Source organism: Myxine glutinosa, chromosome 13 (genome assembly GCF_964187855.1).
Source record: "Myxine glutinosa chromosome 13, kmMyxGlut1.1, whole genome shotgun sequence".
Lineage (NCBI taxonomy): Eukaryota > Metazoa > Chordata > Myxini > Myxiniformes > Myxinidae > Myxine > Myxine glutinosa.
This window is the reverse complement of record NC_136273.1, coordinates 35,769,461-35,784,442: the sequence shown is the minus strand read 5'-3', so window position 1 is coordinate 35,784,442 and position 14,982 is coordinate 35,769,461. Positions and strand designations below refer to the sequence as shown.

General features: G+C 44.3%; 1 protein-coding gene across 2 annotated transcripts in view; it reads left to right on the top strand.

Annotated features, from left to right (window-relative positions):
• The window catches only part of LOC137438846 (adhesion G-protein coupled receptor F3-like), a 134,875-nt gene that overhangs the window by 65,737 nt on the left and 54,156 nt on the right, over window positions 1-14,982 (top strand). For both annotated transcript variants that reach the window (XM_078767322.1, XM_068134263.2), the window contains 4 exons: window positions 949-1,007; window positions 6,446-6,588; window positions 6,735-6,905; window positions 13,756-13,971. In XM_078767322.1, the coding sequence (XP_078623448.1) occupies window positions 949-1,007; window positions 6,446-6,588; window positions 6,735-6,905; window positions 13,756-13,971 (589 nt within the window). The remainder of the gene's footprint in view (window positions 1-948; window positions 1,008-6,445; window positions 6,589-6,734; window positions 6,906-13,755; window positions 13,972-14,982) is intronic.

Below are 14,982 nucleotides of genomic sequence, written 5' to 3'. Positions count from 1 at the left end.
GGATGTTTGAGGTCCATGCCGTTAATGAAGAGGAAGGGGGAGCATCGGATACAGAACAGGGGGGGAGGGGTAGGGTAATATGTGGAAGAGGAGGAAGAGATAGGGAGAGCTGTTGAAGGTGTGTCAGAGATTTCAGAATAGCTTGGAGAAAGGGAAGAATGGGGCGGACAAAAGGTTTGATGGTGATTGGGTGAGGCACAGTGAGGTGTTATTTGAGGAGGGGGAAGAGCGAGGCAGAAGGTTGGGGGAGATGTAGGTGAAAGTTGGAAGGGGGAAGAAGCGGGGAGGACGCTTTGAGGAGGAGGGGTGAGAGGGGAGTCTAGGTGGGGAGGGGTGAGGGGGGAGTTTAGGAGGTAAGGGGCAAGGGAGGAGATTTGAAAGGGATGGGTGATGGGAAGGATTTGGAGGGGAGGGTCAAGGGGGAAGATTTGAAAGGGATGGGTGATGGGGAAGATTTGGACGGGTGGGGAAAGGGGGAAGATTTGAAAGAGATGGGTGATGGGGAAGATTTGGAGGGGAGGGGCAAGGGGTAGATTTGGAGGGGAGGTCCTGATGTAATATAAAATGTTTCCTCAAGATTTGTTGTTTGTAATTAATTGGAAAATAGCGATTCGTTGTAAGTGCAGGGTTTTGGAGATGATGAAGAAGATTGTTTTTTTGTTTTTTTAATGCGCCTTGTATTTTTTTTTTAACACATCTGTACACCGCCCTTGAGGCCCGTTTTATAATTCCAATAGAAGAAACATAATTACTCGCATGTGATAAATGTTGTTTGAGGGGTTTTTTTTCCTCAAAAATAGACCACAGTGAACACACATTTCTTTTCAAAGATTGGCCTTTAAAACCTCCCCTTATGAAGGGGGGCATACATTTGTACAAACACACAAACTGACAATGTGGTTTATGTGGTCGATATTCAATTTTGTTTGTTTGTATTTTTTTTTACAGATAAGCAAGACCTACGAGAGGATAAAAGGCTTTCAACGCATAAAGATTACCAGATTCAGGTGTGGATGAAAGAGTTGATTTCTGTTTCACACCAACAGGTGGTTTTGATCATACTGCATACGAACGAAGAATAACTGCACTGTATTTTTGCACTTTTCACTTTGCATATAACTGCACTTTGACCAATTATTATATACTTTCCTGCCCCCCCCCCCCATTCCCTGCCCCCCCCCCCCATCAAATTTCTGTACAACTTGCAGTTTGGCATTATTTTTTGGGGGGCTTTGTCACAACTTTCTATTTTCTCATAAGTGAAAAAGACCTTTTTTTTAAACAAAACAAATTTATTCTGCATTAATTTGAATGATATTCTACCTCGGCTCACCCTATAACCTCCCTACCCTCACCCTATAACCTCCCTACCCTCACCCTATAACCTCCCTACCCTCACCCTATAACCTCCCTACCCTCACCCTTATATCTCCTCTTTTATTCTCAGCCCCAAATTCAATTGAAATCATGGTCTGTGAGATTAATAATAATCTGGTCACCAATTCCAGTTAATAGAGAGGAATGGCTTGAAGACCATCATAAGGATAACAATGCCTGCTGAACTGTTGTTACCTTCTAATGAAATTCAAGTTATTAATCAGGAGAGATGATTTTGGAGTAACGGAAAACTATTCTTAGATGTTTGGATTCATCATTTTGGAGACAATGGTGGTACCCGGATGTTGTATCAAAGAAATCCTTTTTTTTTCCCCTTTTTTACAAGGCTCCTTTTACAATCCTTTCCTCCTTACAAGGTACCCGGATGTTTTTTTACAAGGTATACAAGATCGAGGCTCGTGTAAGAGCTAACATTAATGACAAAAACGGACACATAAGACGAAATAAAGGGAGCGGGAGACAAGATGGGGAGAGAGGGGGAAGCACACAAGTACAACATTTGAGAGCAGGGACATCGGGAGATCTGTGGGAGGTAGAGGGCTTGGGGGGAGGAGGCATGGGAAGGGGGGTGAGGGTGGGTGAGGTTAAAAAAAAAACACATGGACACTGCTGGGACTTCCAGGAAAGAAGTCGGTATTTCAGAAAAGTGGATCTGGGGTGAATTAGCGGGGGTAGAAAAGATCAAGGTTTTGGATGGGGGGAGATAAGAGATGGTGGTGAACAGCTGTTTTAAAGACCTGGAGGGAGGAGTGGGATTGAAGAGAGTGAGGGAGTTTGTTCCAGAGGCGGGAGAAAAGAGGAATGAAAGAGTGAAGGTGAGCAGAGAGTCTTGATTTTGGCAGTTTTTTTGGCAGATTTTGGCAGTTGATTTGAAGATGCATCGGAAGATTTTGCATCTTCACTGAAATCGATTTTATGCTTCTGCACTTCAGGAAACATTAATGCGATTAATTATTATGACTGTAAGAAAGGTTTAAAACTACGTTTTTGTTTTTTTACCTGCAACCCCCGCATTGCTGCTGTTGTTCTTGTTGGGGGTCGATGTTTGAAATGTGCACTCATTGGTCGGACAGCTGCCAGACCCCACCCACATTTGTTGCTCGACTCCACCCACCGTGGCGACCCTTCTAGGATTGTGCCCAATAGCCTAGGAAACTGCTTTGGCAGCCCGATGCATCTGAAGATGCAAAAGGAGTCTTCTTCTTGATCAAGCCTGTCAGCACACAAGGCATTCGTTTCCCAAAAAATAGTGTTACGTAATTGTTGAACGGCCCTATATTGGAGTTAAACAATCAGTGACCTTGTGAGAAATTACCTTGTTCTGATAGAACCGTTGGGAGGGTGACATGGATGAGAGTTGTGGAGTTAATATTTTAATAGCGCTTTAAATGCGCGTTTCCCAATCAGCCCGTTACTGGATTTTGTCGCAGGTTGTGACTACAGTGTGGCCATTCTTGTTCTTTGTTGAAAAATGCAATCGTTCCAGTTGCCCTCTGAGAATGTGACCATTGCAATGACAGAATGCTTCTAAGAATGCGATATACGTACGTCAATGCAAAATATTAACAATTTTCTGCAACCCTGGATTCCTATTTCTGCCCCCAAAGCTGGATTGTATTCATTTTCAAGCAAATATCTCGCATACCAAACAAAATTGTCTGTTGAGCTGCATCAAGCTGGTGGGCCATAAAGTGTTCTACAAATCTCTGTAATCTTAGAGAAAAGTTTGTTTCTGGATTACAGAAAAACTTGACCAAACATTATTCTCACCTCAAGTCCAACCGAAATTTGCAAAGACAATATAACATTTACTCTTCAATCTCTCATGTGCCACTTACTCCCCTCCACCTCTCCCTTCTCCCTCATAATAGAATGTAATGGATGATGAACTCGTTCATACCGTACCTTCCTCTTTACACCTTGCTCTTCGGGAAACCTGAAAAGTGAAGAATTCCAAGCTCCCCTCAGATGCTCTTTCACAAAAAAGGATTTACTCTTAAAACATTTCCTTCTGCTCTGCCAAAATGCCATCTCCAGTTTCAATTCCCTTCAACAATTGTGCAATAAAGGGTGCCTAACACGCACAGGAAAGGAGACAAACACCAATCCAATGCAAACAAAAAGGAAGCTAGAATAGCACTCGGTAGAGCGCACACCTCAACCAGGCTGGACAGTTTATGTTTTGTATCCCACTGGTAGGCCAGATCTGCGTCTGGACCCACAAGATCGAATCAACATGTTCTTTTCACCTACCCAACTCGTACACCAAGTTTTGTCATAATCCGTCAACAACTTTTTGAAGCATCATGCTATAAATCGTTTTTGGCACCATCTCTCAATAGTGAAGAATCATTTTAGAAATAAAAAAAATTCTCATATGCGGATTTGGATCTTCACCAGAATCTAATCAATTCATCCTTTTCGAACACCCAACCTGTCCACCAAGTTTCGTCCAAATCCGTCCATAACCTTTTGAGATATCCTACTCAGGAGACAGATAAATGAGTGAAAGCATAACCACCTTCAGAGGTAAAAAAAAAAAAAAAATTCTGTTCCTTTAGATGTACCAGTTTCCTTTTGACAATGATAAAGGAAACCCCAAATTCTCAAAAACAGTCAAGGTTCTTGGGTTGTGTGTGGTCTTGGGTTGGGATTCAAACCCAAGCTAGATTGCTCGGAAGCGAGTGTGCATGCCTTTAGGCCACTGTGTCAGCCCTTTGTTTCTCCAGAAACAACCATGAAACTTTGTCAACCCTCGACTCTGATTCTGCAACTGGACCTGATGGCATCAGCCCACGGGTCCTAAAATCCTGTTCTTCCGCTCTTTCACTCCCTCTCTCTGTTCTCTTCACCCTCTCTTTTGCTCAAGGTCAAGTCCCTCCCCTCCCCCCCCCCCCCCCTTCCCACGCCTCCTCCCCCCGGGCCCTCTCCCTTCCACACATCTCCCTGCTCTCGGATGTTGTGTGTGTGTGCTTCCCCTTTTCTCCCCATCTTGTCTTCCGCTCCCTCTTTTTGTGTATTTTGTTTGTCTGGTCGATTTCTTTGTGAAGTTAATGTTAGCTCTTTCACGAGCCTCGATTCAGTATACAAAAAAAAAAAAAAAAAAAAAAAAAAAAAGGATTTATCTGTTCTCATCCCCAGTTGCCGATGTCCATCATTATTCAGTCATATGCATTTAGAAACCAATCTGCTGCTTGTCTGCACACTTTACTCTCAAACAACTTTACTTTTATAGACATATTTTGAGCTTTCCATACAGTCTGGAATGTGCCGTACTATCCAAACTCGCTGCCCGATGACATTCAAGGCCAACTCCACACATGGCTTTCTGACTTCCTCTACTCTCCTAACCAACGTGTAAGCACTCAATTGAATCCTTTCATCTTCTCCTCCTGTCAAGGCTGGAGTGCCCCAAGGCAGTGTTTCTGGTCCCAGTTCAATTCCTCAACATCCTCAACAATCTGATAATCTGTAAAATCCTCTTTATCTATTTGCTGATGACTCCGCCGTTTGCCATGACATCCCTCATCCTTCCGATAGACAGGCAGCAGCCTCTTCTCTCTCTGCAGACCTTGAGGAAATCACAACCTGGTCAAACACTTGGAATATGTCTTTCTGTCCTGACAAATATCACACTCTCACTATCCCTGAAATGACCATCGGGCAAATCCTCCTATCAACTTTCTCACCAATACTCTTCAAGGAGTTCAGTCATGCAAACTTTTGGGTCCCATTATCAGCGATTATATTTCTTGGAGAAACCACAATTCAAAATTGGCCTCCAAAGCTAGCTGCCGACCGGGCGTCCTCCGTTGTGCACCATCCTTTCTTGGCACCCCTGAACTTCCACCCACCTCCAAGGCCTTCATCCACAGCTTGATGGAGCCCACAGCTTGATGGAGCCCACAGCTTGATGGAGCCCACAGCTCTTTCTGCTGGGCTGGCACCCCTGCCTCACACCTTGCTCAGCCTGACACAGTAGAAATCAAGGCCTTGACGATCATTCAAATCTCCTGTGATGAAGTCGAGTACATGGGCTTATCACTTTCATATCACAGACAGATCGCTGGACTGTTTTCCATGGACTCCTTTCTGATCTTGCAACCTCTGCTCTTCCAGTATTTGCCTCCTCCACTTCCTCAGGTTTTTGCCAGGTGCATGCAGTCCACCAGCAACCCCCTTTGATGAAAATCCAGAACCACCGCTCACCTCCACTCATTCATTCCCCTTTGTGCCTGTGGAACCAACTTTCACATTCTCTTCAATAGTTCTTTCATCCAGGTGTCCAAGACAGCTATTCACAACATTACCCCCCCCCCCCCCCCCAACATCCCACCGAAGCCCACATCTTTCCAAATTCCCAGAACAGACAACTTTTCACCACCATCTTAGATCATCCCCAATCAAAAACCGTGGTCATTTCTACTCTCGTTAACCCCACCCCTCCCCCAATCCCTCTTCCGTCCACACTTTCAATTTTTCCCTCCTAAGAGTTTCTTTCTGTATCTATCTTGTCCACATTGTGAGTCCTCCCCTCACCCTGATTCTTCCCCACATCCCTTATTTGTCCAAGGCTCCCTGTAGTTTGCTCTTCAACCCTGACATTTACCTGTTTACCCCTCTCTTCCTAGTGTTCCTTTTGGTCCGTTATGTTCCTGATCCATTCTATATTCCAGCTCCTCCACAATCCTCGACTTTGAACACAAATATTCTCATTTTGTCCACCTTTGAAAGTAAATCACTTCAATGATGTAACGATCCTGCAACACAGAGCAGGTAACAGGGTGTTCAGCATCCCACAATAATCGTTCTTCAATCCTTGCTACCTTTTAACACCTGGCATGTTTGTGTTCCACATATCCATGTGATCCTCGTCCAAAATCACAATGCGCAAACTTTAGTTGTTGTTTAGTTTTTCGGAAGCATCACAGTCTATACATTCAAACTGATCCATACCATTATTGATTATGTTGTTGATATTTTAAAGTCCATATGAGTTAAGACTTGCACTGTTCTCACAAAGTTATCAATGACTGCTTGTTTACAGTAAGGGAAGCGTGGTCACCTCTTATGATGTAATTGGCACCACCGAGATGAGCATTGAAGAGATTACCAGGAGCACTTCTGGAGTGGAATCAAACTTAGCTAAGGCGAACATCAGCGTTAACAATGTCCGAATGAAGAAAAAGGGTAAGATCATTTTGATGCTCATATTTATATATTTGTTACACCGTTGTTGGTAATCACAAACTTTACTTGTACAACAGTTTGAGGAGCGATTCAGCAAAGACAATAAAAGTCATAACACTTGTTACATAACCCATTCTGTCCACCAGGAATTGTGAAGAGCCCATCATCAGAGGTGGTGTATGAAGTTGGCACGAAATTGACCTTTAGTTGCTTCGACCAACCCGGTGTCAATGAGAACGTGAGCTGGTTCAAAGAAAACACGAGTGTGTCCACGAAAGGAAACTGGACAATACAAATAGCAAGCTTCACAGACAGTGGTAATTCACCGCTCCGTTAATTCTCCTTGTATTTGCATTCACTTTCGTTATTACCTCTGCCACCAAAGGTGGATGGAGGTTATGTTTTCACCCCTGTCTGTCTGTCTGTCTGTCTGGTTGTCTGTCTGTTTGTGAACAAAATAGCTCAAAAAGTTGTGGACGGATTTGGACGAAATATGGCAGAGATGTAGCATATGTGACAAGGACGAAATGATTCGATTTTGGTGAAGATCCGGATTCGGATCCGGCTACTAGAATTTTTAAAGTGATTCTTCACCATTGGGAGATAGGGCCAAAAACGATACATAGCAGGATATCTCAAAAAGTTATGGATGGATTTGGACGAAAACTGTTGGACAGGTTGTGTGACAAGGAAAAATCGATTTCATTTTGGTGAAGATCTGGATCCAGATCCAGCTAATATAATTTTTAAGTGATTCTTCACCATTGAGTGATATGGCCAGGCGAAGGTATGCTCTCTTCTGAGTGCCGTTCTCGTTCATACTTTCATTCATTTATTTTCTGCATGAAGTTTTTGCAGAAAGTAAGTTCTGTAAGAAAATGGAATTTTGTTTTCTTCTATCAATATTTGGTATACCGCCTTGAAGGTTAAACCGCTGTAAAATAATTTAGGGAAATGTTGGTATAAGCTTCGCAAGATGAGATTAGACTGGATGTAGGTAAGATAGATGGTGATGAACCTCCTTGATGATCTTACAACAAAACGCAGGAAAAAAGACGGAGTAATCAAGTTGTTTTGGTGAGACAACAACGTTCCTCGATATCCAACTCATAAGTCTGGAGAAATGAATCATGCTGGGTATAGTTGATGTAAGAAGGGGAAGAAGCAGACATTGTATGTTCTGGATGGATGGGGGTAAAGGCTGCAAACAAGCTGGCTCTACTCTTCAAGAAGAAGTTCAGGATAGGGATGTTTGGAGAAATCTGATCATTAATGTCACCAGAAGTCGGATATTACGTTTAGTGAGAAAACAACGTTCCTCAATCTCAGGCTTATAGTTAAATGGGTAATGCCTGGGTGTGGGCTTTCCTTTTCTCTCCTAGTAGAGGTTGGAGTTCCCAAAGGCAGTGCTATGGAACCAGTATTAGACCTCATTAACATAAGCACCTGCTTCTTTGCTCTGGCAACCCTCTTCCTCTCCACAGGTAACTCCACATTATATTGGAGAGTACCCCCATCCCATTGACAGGTAGACATCAGGTGCATCACCGTTTCCTGATTTGGAATCGATTCGATGGAGGTCTGATTAATTGGAAAGTCCTTCTATTCTAGAAATTCTCAATCTCTCATTGTTGCACCAGAATGATCATCAAATTAACCCGCCGATCTATTTGCATGGTGAGCCACTGGAAAAGCTTCAGTCTATTTAACTTCTACATTCAATATCAGCTCTAGCAGGGAACATGGCCTTAAAATGCATGTTGTTGTTGTGTTGTTGTATTCAATATCAGCATTGACCTCAGAGGAAGCAGAGAGCATTCGCGTTGATCCTTTAATGTAACTCTGTGTTCATACTTTGACATTTGTATATGGAGTCAATGGCAATGGGAACACACCACATATGATAACAGAATATGATGAAGGACGAAAGCAAAGCACAAGCTGTTCCTATTAATTATACAGTATATTATCCCATTTTGGCATGCCCAATATGTGTTGGTTAAATATAATGAGATTTGTGGCCATAAAAGTAACAGCATAAACAAGTTAGTAAATCATTCAGGTGATAGAAAACAAATGATTTTCATCAATTAAAATAAACTAATGGGGTCACCCGTGGGAATCCCATGGGCATGGAGGTGTATCGTTGCGATCGGTGCAGCCATTTTTGCGGTACCTGGGACAATAACGTTAGGCGGGAGTCCAAACCTGAAAATGCTGGAGACCAAAGCTGAAATTGGAAAAACAATGCAGCCTATTTTACTCCAAGGGGTCCCAGGATTACCCACCCAAAATTTCGTTGCGATCGGTTCAGCCGTTTTTGCGGTACCTGAGAACGGACGGACGGACAGACAGACGGACGGACGGACATTTGGTGAATTACAGTAAGATGGCAAACAGCACATCTTGAAAACGTTTTCGGTACAAATGAGTATAGTTATTTTTGCATAGATAATTGAAATTCCGCTGCCGCTTCCGGGTCTTGCCAGCGAGGTTCCTTTTTTTCGAAGAAGTCCACGCTCTCCACGCTATCGAAGTTAAGTAATTGTTCCCATTTGTATTTTTTGTCAAAACTGTATTTATGTTCCGGTGTGTGTACTTACAGTGGGTCCCGAGGAAGATTCTCAGTGTAAATCTTTCATACCTGTATAGAAAATCGTCGGTTAATTCGTGCCGCGTCTTTTGAGGCCTTGTACAGTGTCCTACCTTGAGGCTTTGTTTTTCTCAGCGGTCCGTCGATTGTGCTCCACTTACTTTTGTTCTCTGTTTTTCCCAGTCTTTTCACCCCATACTTCCTTGTTTAACATCTCAACTCAAAAAAAAAACAAAAAAAAAAACATTTCCTTCTCTGTTCTTATTCGTTGTTCTTATTTGTTTATTCGTTGTTCTTATTCGTTCGTTCGTTCTTCGACCACGTGTTTCACCCCCATTTCCCCAGATAGTTTCCACTGTTAAATTTTAAAATGTTTAAACTTTCCCCTGAAGTACTGTGTTCTGTCGTATATTATAACACCTTTTTCTTCTTCTTCTTTAAAAGGTTGCTTTCGACTTTCCCACCAAATCTATTCATTCCAAAAAAAAATTCCATCTCTTACAGTGCCAGCGTCCTTAAACGTATTTTTGACTCGAAGGTCACAAGAAACTCATTTTGCAATAAATGTTCGTTTCCCATTAATCGTACTCTTTCCAAAATCCAATCTCACCCCTCCCCTCCATATCTTCCCCATCACCACTCCCCTCCAAAACTTCCCCATCACCCCTCCCCTCCAAATCTTCCCCATCACCCATCCCTTTCAAATCTTCCCCCTTTCCCCTCCCCTCCAAATCCTCCCCATCACCCATCCCTATCACCCATCCCTTTCAAATCTCCCCCCTTGCCCCTTCCCTCCTAAACTCCCCCCACACCCCTCCCCTCATAGACTCCCCCTCGCCGCTCCCCTCGTAGACTCCCCCTCGCCCCTCCCCTCCTAGACTCCCCCCTCACCCCTCCCCTCCAAAACTCCCCCATCTCCCATCCCTTTCAAATCCCTCCCCTTGTCCCTTCCCTCCTAAGCTCCCCCCTAACCCCTCCCATCATAAACTCCCCCCTCGCCCCTCCCCTTCAAATCTCCCCACCCTCATTTCTTCTCCATTTCCCCCCTCTCACCCCTCCTCCTCAAGGCGTCCTCCCCGCTTCTTCTCCTTTCCTACTCTCACCTCCATCTCCCCCAACCTCTGCCTCACTCTTCCTCATCCTCAAATAACACCTCACTGTGCCTCACCCAATCACCATCTAACCTTTTGTCCGCCCCATCCTTCCCTTTCTCCGAGCTATTCTGAAATCCCTGACACACCTTCAATAGCTCTCCCTACCTCTTCCTCCTCTTCCACATCTTACCCTACCCCTCCCTCCCCCTGTTCTGTATCCATTGCTCCCCCTTCCTCTTCATTAACGGTATGGACCTCAAACATCCAGGGCCTTCGTTCAAACTTAACTGATCTCTCCATACAGGTTGCTTCTGACAAACCAGACGTGATCTGCTCAACAGAAACTTTCCTCCTTCATGATGTCTCTGATTCCTTAGTATCTCTCCCGGGTTACTCCCTCCTCCGGTATGATAGACCTGAGCCTTGTCCTGGAGGTGGGGTTGCTATCTTTATCAAAAACTCTCTTTCTCACTCGCCCTGCACTGCGCTCTCTCCACCTCACCTCCAGGAATACCTCTGGCTACGGCTTCCCCTTCGCTCCCACCTTTTGTTCATATGTGTGTTGTACCATCCACCAAACAGTGATGACTCCATCTACATCTCGCTGTCTGATAATATGGACCAACCTCTATCTACTCATCCCAACTCTCTCTTCCTCATATGTGGTGATTTCAATTGTCACCATGCCAGTTGGCTGGGTGTGGGTACCTCTCTCACCAGCCATGGCTCCTCAGCAAAGGACTTCTGTGACTCACTGGGACTGACACAATCTGTCAATTTCCCGACCCGGATCTCATTCAACGGAGCATCTTCTCTTCCGGACTTGGTTATGACTAACTTCCCTGAAAATGTCTGCTGCTCTTCTTCTGCTCCAATCGGCTCATCTGATCATGTGCTTGTTACACTGTTACAGTGGACATCTCTCTGACCATTCTCAGGGAGCCTCCTCAGCATCGACGAGTCTCGCATTTCATTCAGGCCAACTGGCACGGTCTTCAAGCAGCCATCAACCATCTGGACTGGTCTCCCATCTCTACCACCTCTGACATCAACTCATCCTGGGAATTCTTCCAAAGTAAATTGCTCTCTCTCATGCACAGATTTATCCCATCTCGTCTTCAGTTGTCATACCCTTCCTCCCGTCCATGGTACACGGAATCTTGTGGTGAGGATGTTGCCCAGAAACAACTTGCCTTCGTCTCCTGGGAAGCAAATCCAACGGAAGGAAATCTCATTTCCTTTCACAAAGCCCAAAACAAGTGTGTGTCCACCCTCAGGAGAGCCAGGAAACAATATCTCTCCGTTCTCAAGACCGAACTCTCAAATCTGTCCCCCTCTTCCAAATCCTGGTGGTGTCGGGTCAAATCTGTTTCTGGTGTTTGTTCCACCTCCATCCCCTCCCTTACCTCAAACGGCTACACAGCTGTCTCTGCACGTGCAAAAGCTGAATGCCTCAACTCTGTGTTTGCCTCTAAATCTTGTGTCCCAAACCCATCCCTCTCTGTACCCACCGTACCAGGTCATACCCAGCTGCTGCTGCACTCTGTGTCCTTTCCTCCTGTCAGGGTGGAAAAGTTTCTGTCAACCCTCGACTCTGGTTCTGCAACTGGACCCGACGGCATCAGCCCACGGGTCCTAAAATCCTGTTCTTCCGCTCTTTCACTCCCTCTCTCTGTTCTCTTCACCCTCTCTTTTGCTCAAGGTCATCTGCCATCTGCTTGGAAATCAGCCAACATCACCGCTTTACAAAAAAAGGTGCAAAAACCGATCCTAGCAACTACAGACCAATCAGCCCTCTCCCAATTATCAGCAAAGTCATGGAATCCGTCATTGCTTCGGATATGAAATCTTTCCTCTTCTCCAATGGCTTGATCTCTGATCATCAATTTGGTTTCAGACCAGGTCACTCTACTCTGGACATGCTGCTTCTGCTGTCTCAACAATGGATGGAGACCCTCAATGCCAAACAGGAAATTAGAGCTGTCTCCCTTGACATATGACGTGCCTTCGATATGGTCTGGCACCCCGCTTTGCTCATCAAACTCTCCTCCTGTGGTATCCATGGAAATCTCCGACGCATGGCTGGCGGACTTCCTCTCTAGTCGTAGTCAACATGTGGCCCTGAATGGGTTTCTCTCATCTCCTCTTCCTGTTCAGGCTGGAGTTCCCCAAGGCAGTGTTCAGGGCCCTGTGCTTTTTCTGGGCTTCATCAATGATCTCTCCGACTCTCTTGAAAATCCTCTCTTTCTCTTTGCTGATGACTCCACTCTGCCACTCCATTCCTCGTCCCTCAGATGGGCAGTCTGCAGCCTCCTCGCTCTCTGCAGACCTGGACAAAATCACAGACTGGGCAAACAAGTGGAACATGTCTTTCAATCCTGACAAATCTCACACTCTTATGATGTCTCTCCGAAAAGACTGACTGGACAACCCTCCCATCCACTTTCTGAATAATCCTCTCCAAGAAGTTCTGTCACTCAAGCTTTTGGGTCTCACTATCTGCTATGAGCTTTCCTGGGAAAACCACATTTCAAATCTGGCCTCCAAAGCCAGTCGCCAACTGGGCATCCTCCGTCATGCGAAGTCCTTCCTTGGCACACCTGAGCTCCTCACCACATACAAGGCTTTCATCCGCAGCTCAATGGAATACTGCTCTCCCCTCTGGGCTGGTGCTCCTGCCTCACACCTAGCTCGTCTTCACGCTGTTGAAACCAAAGCGTTCAGAATCATTGGAATCTCCCGCGATGAAGCTACATCCGAGGGCCTTTCACTTAATCACTGCAGGCAGGTTGGTTTTCTTTCTGTCTTCTACCGACTCCTCTCCGGCCTTGCTCCTCCAGCTCTCTCTGGGCTCTGTCCCCCAAATATTCCTACAGGTCGCACAAGATCTGCCTGCAACCCTCTTATGGTTAAACTGCCAAAATCAAGACTCTCTTCTCACCTTCACTCCTTCATTCCTTTTTTCTCCCGTCTCTGGAACAAACTCCCTCACTCTCTTCAATCCCACTCCTCCCTCCAGGTCTTTAAAACAGCTGTTCACCACATCTCTTATCTTCTGCCATCCAAAACCTTGATCTTTTCACCCCCGCTAATTTCACCCCAAATCCACTTTTTTGAAATACCAAGCTCTTTCCTGGAAGTCCTTCGTGTCCTTGTGTTTATACTTCTCCCATCCCCACCCCCCTTCCCACGCCGCCTCCCCCCAAGCCCTCTCCCTCCCACACATTCCCGATGTCCCTGCTCTCAAATGTTGTGTTTATCTGCTTCCCCTTCTCTCCTCATCTTGTCTACCGCTCCCTCTTTTTATATATTTTGTTTGTCTGTTTGATTTGTTTGTGTGATAAATGTTAGCTCTTTCACAAGCCTCGATTCTGTATATAAAAAAATGAAAACTTTCAGTGTTGTTTGGATGGGTTTTGTTGACAAATTTTGAATTCTTTATTTCATGTTATTTCTGTCATCTGATCCATCCTTCTCTAGGTCCATACAGGTGCGAGATAAATTCTGGTTTCATGACACTTTTCGAGAGTGTGAAAATTGTGATATTAGAAAGAAGAATTATTATGAAACAACTTCCAGAGTCTCTGACCTATTTAAGCAGCGGAAATATTTCCTGCTGTTTGTCTGGCGAGCACGACCCAACTCTCACCTTCCGTGTGACTTGGCACAGCAGCGCTGATACCATAATAAAGCAAGGTGGGTGAACACAAGTCATTCCTGCACTGTGAATAATACTGCTGAATTTCAGTTTTGTTTTAACTAGCACACCCACTCCCTTCGGGAACACCAGAAAAGGTCATTTTATTTTGCTCTCTGAGGTATATTTAGATGACAGTAGATCGAGGCTCTGGTCCGTTAGTATGTGGGGGACACGGTAAGGTAAGCATATAATGCCGCAAGAACGTCGATTTTCCTCCCTTTATGTTTAGTGTTAAACAGCAGTAGTGACTGTTTAAAAAGGTAATCATATGTGTTTGTGGTTTATTATATTTTTAAGCGGTGAAGCCGCTTCAATATTTGGCTATGACCTTCCATCCATCCGTCCATCAAAAATGAAGAAGAACCTTTCTAACCCACCGTATTTAATTTTAAATGGTTCTCATAGGCTTGCCCACAAAATGCCACGATAAGCTATGTATACACGCTAATACGGTGTTTGTCCAAGGAAGGAGGGATATTATTAGGATACCAAATAAACCATGTTGTTTTCGTCCTGTTTATTTTTCTTCCTCTTCTTTTTCTTCCATGGCATTTTTCATGTTTATTCACTTTTATATTTGTTTTCTCTGCGCCCACATGAGCGATCATTGTAAAACTTTCAACATAGAAGCACCTACTCATGGAGCTAGTTTTAAATAACTATGATGTAATAGGTCATGTGGTATGGTAGCCATGTTGGAAAAAAGGAAAAACTTTGGACATCGTTTTCTCTGGAACCACCCAGTGAGAAAAATTGAAACTTAACACAGGTCAGGTACATACTATAGGGAATAACATTTTTCATAATTAACATAATTAATTATATAATTGATAGGGAATAGAGGGAATAACCACTCGATTTGATAATTACATCATATTGAACGTCATAATTGAATGCGTCAAACGCTTTATCAAATCAATACGAACGTTTCGAAGGGTGATCTACAAAGAAATGTGACCAGTGAATTAAATTGATGACATCATCGGTGACATGGTTTGGCAGCCATA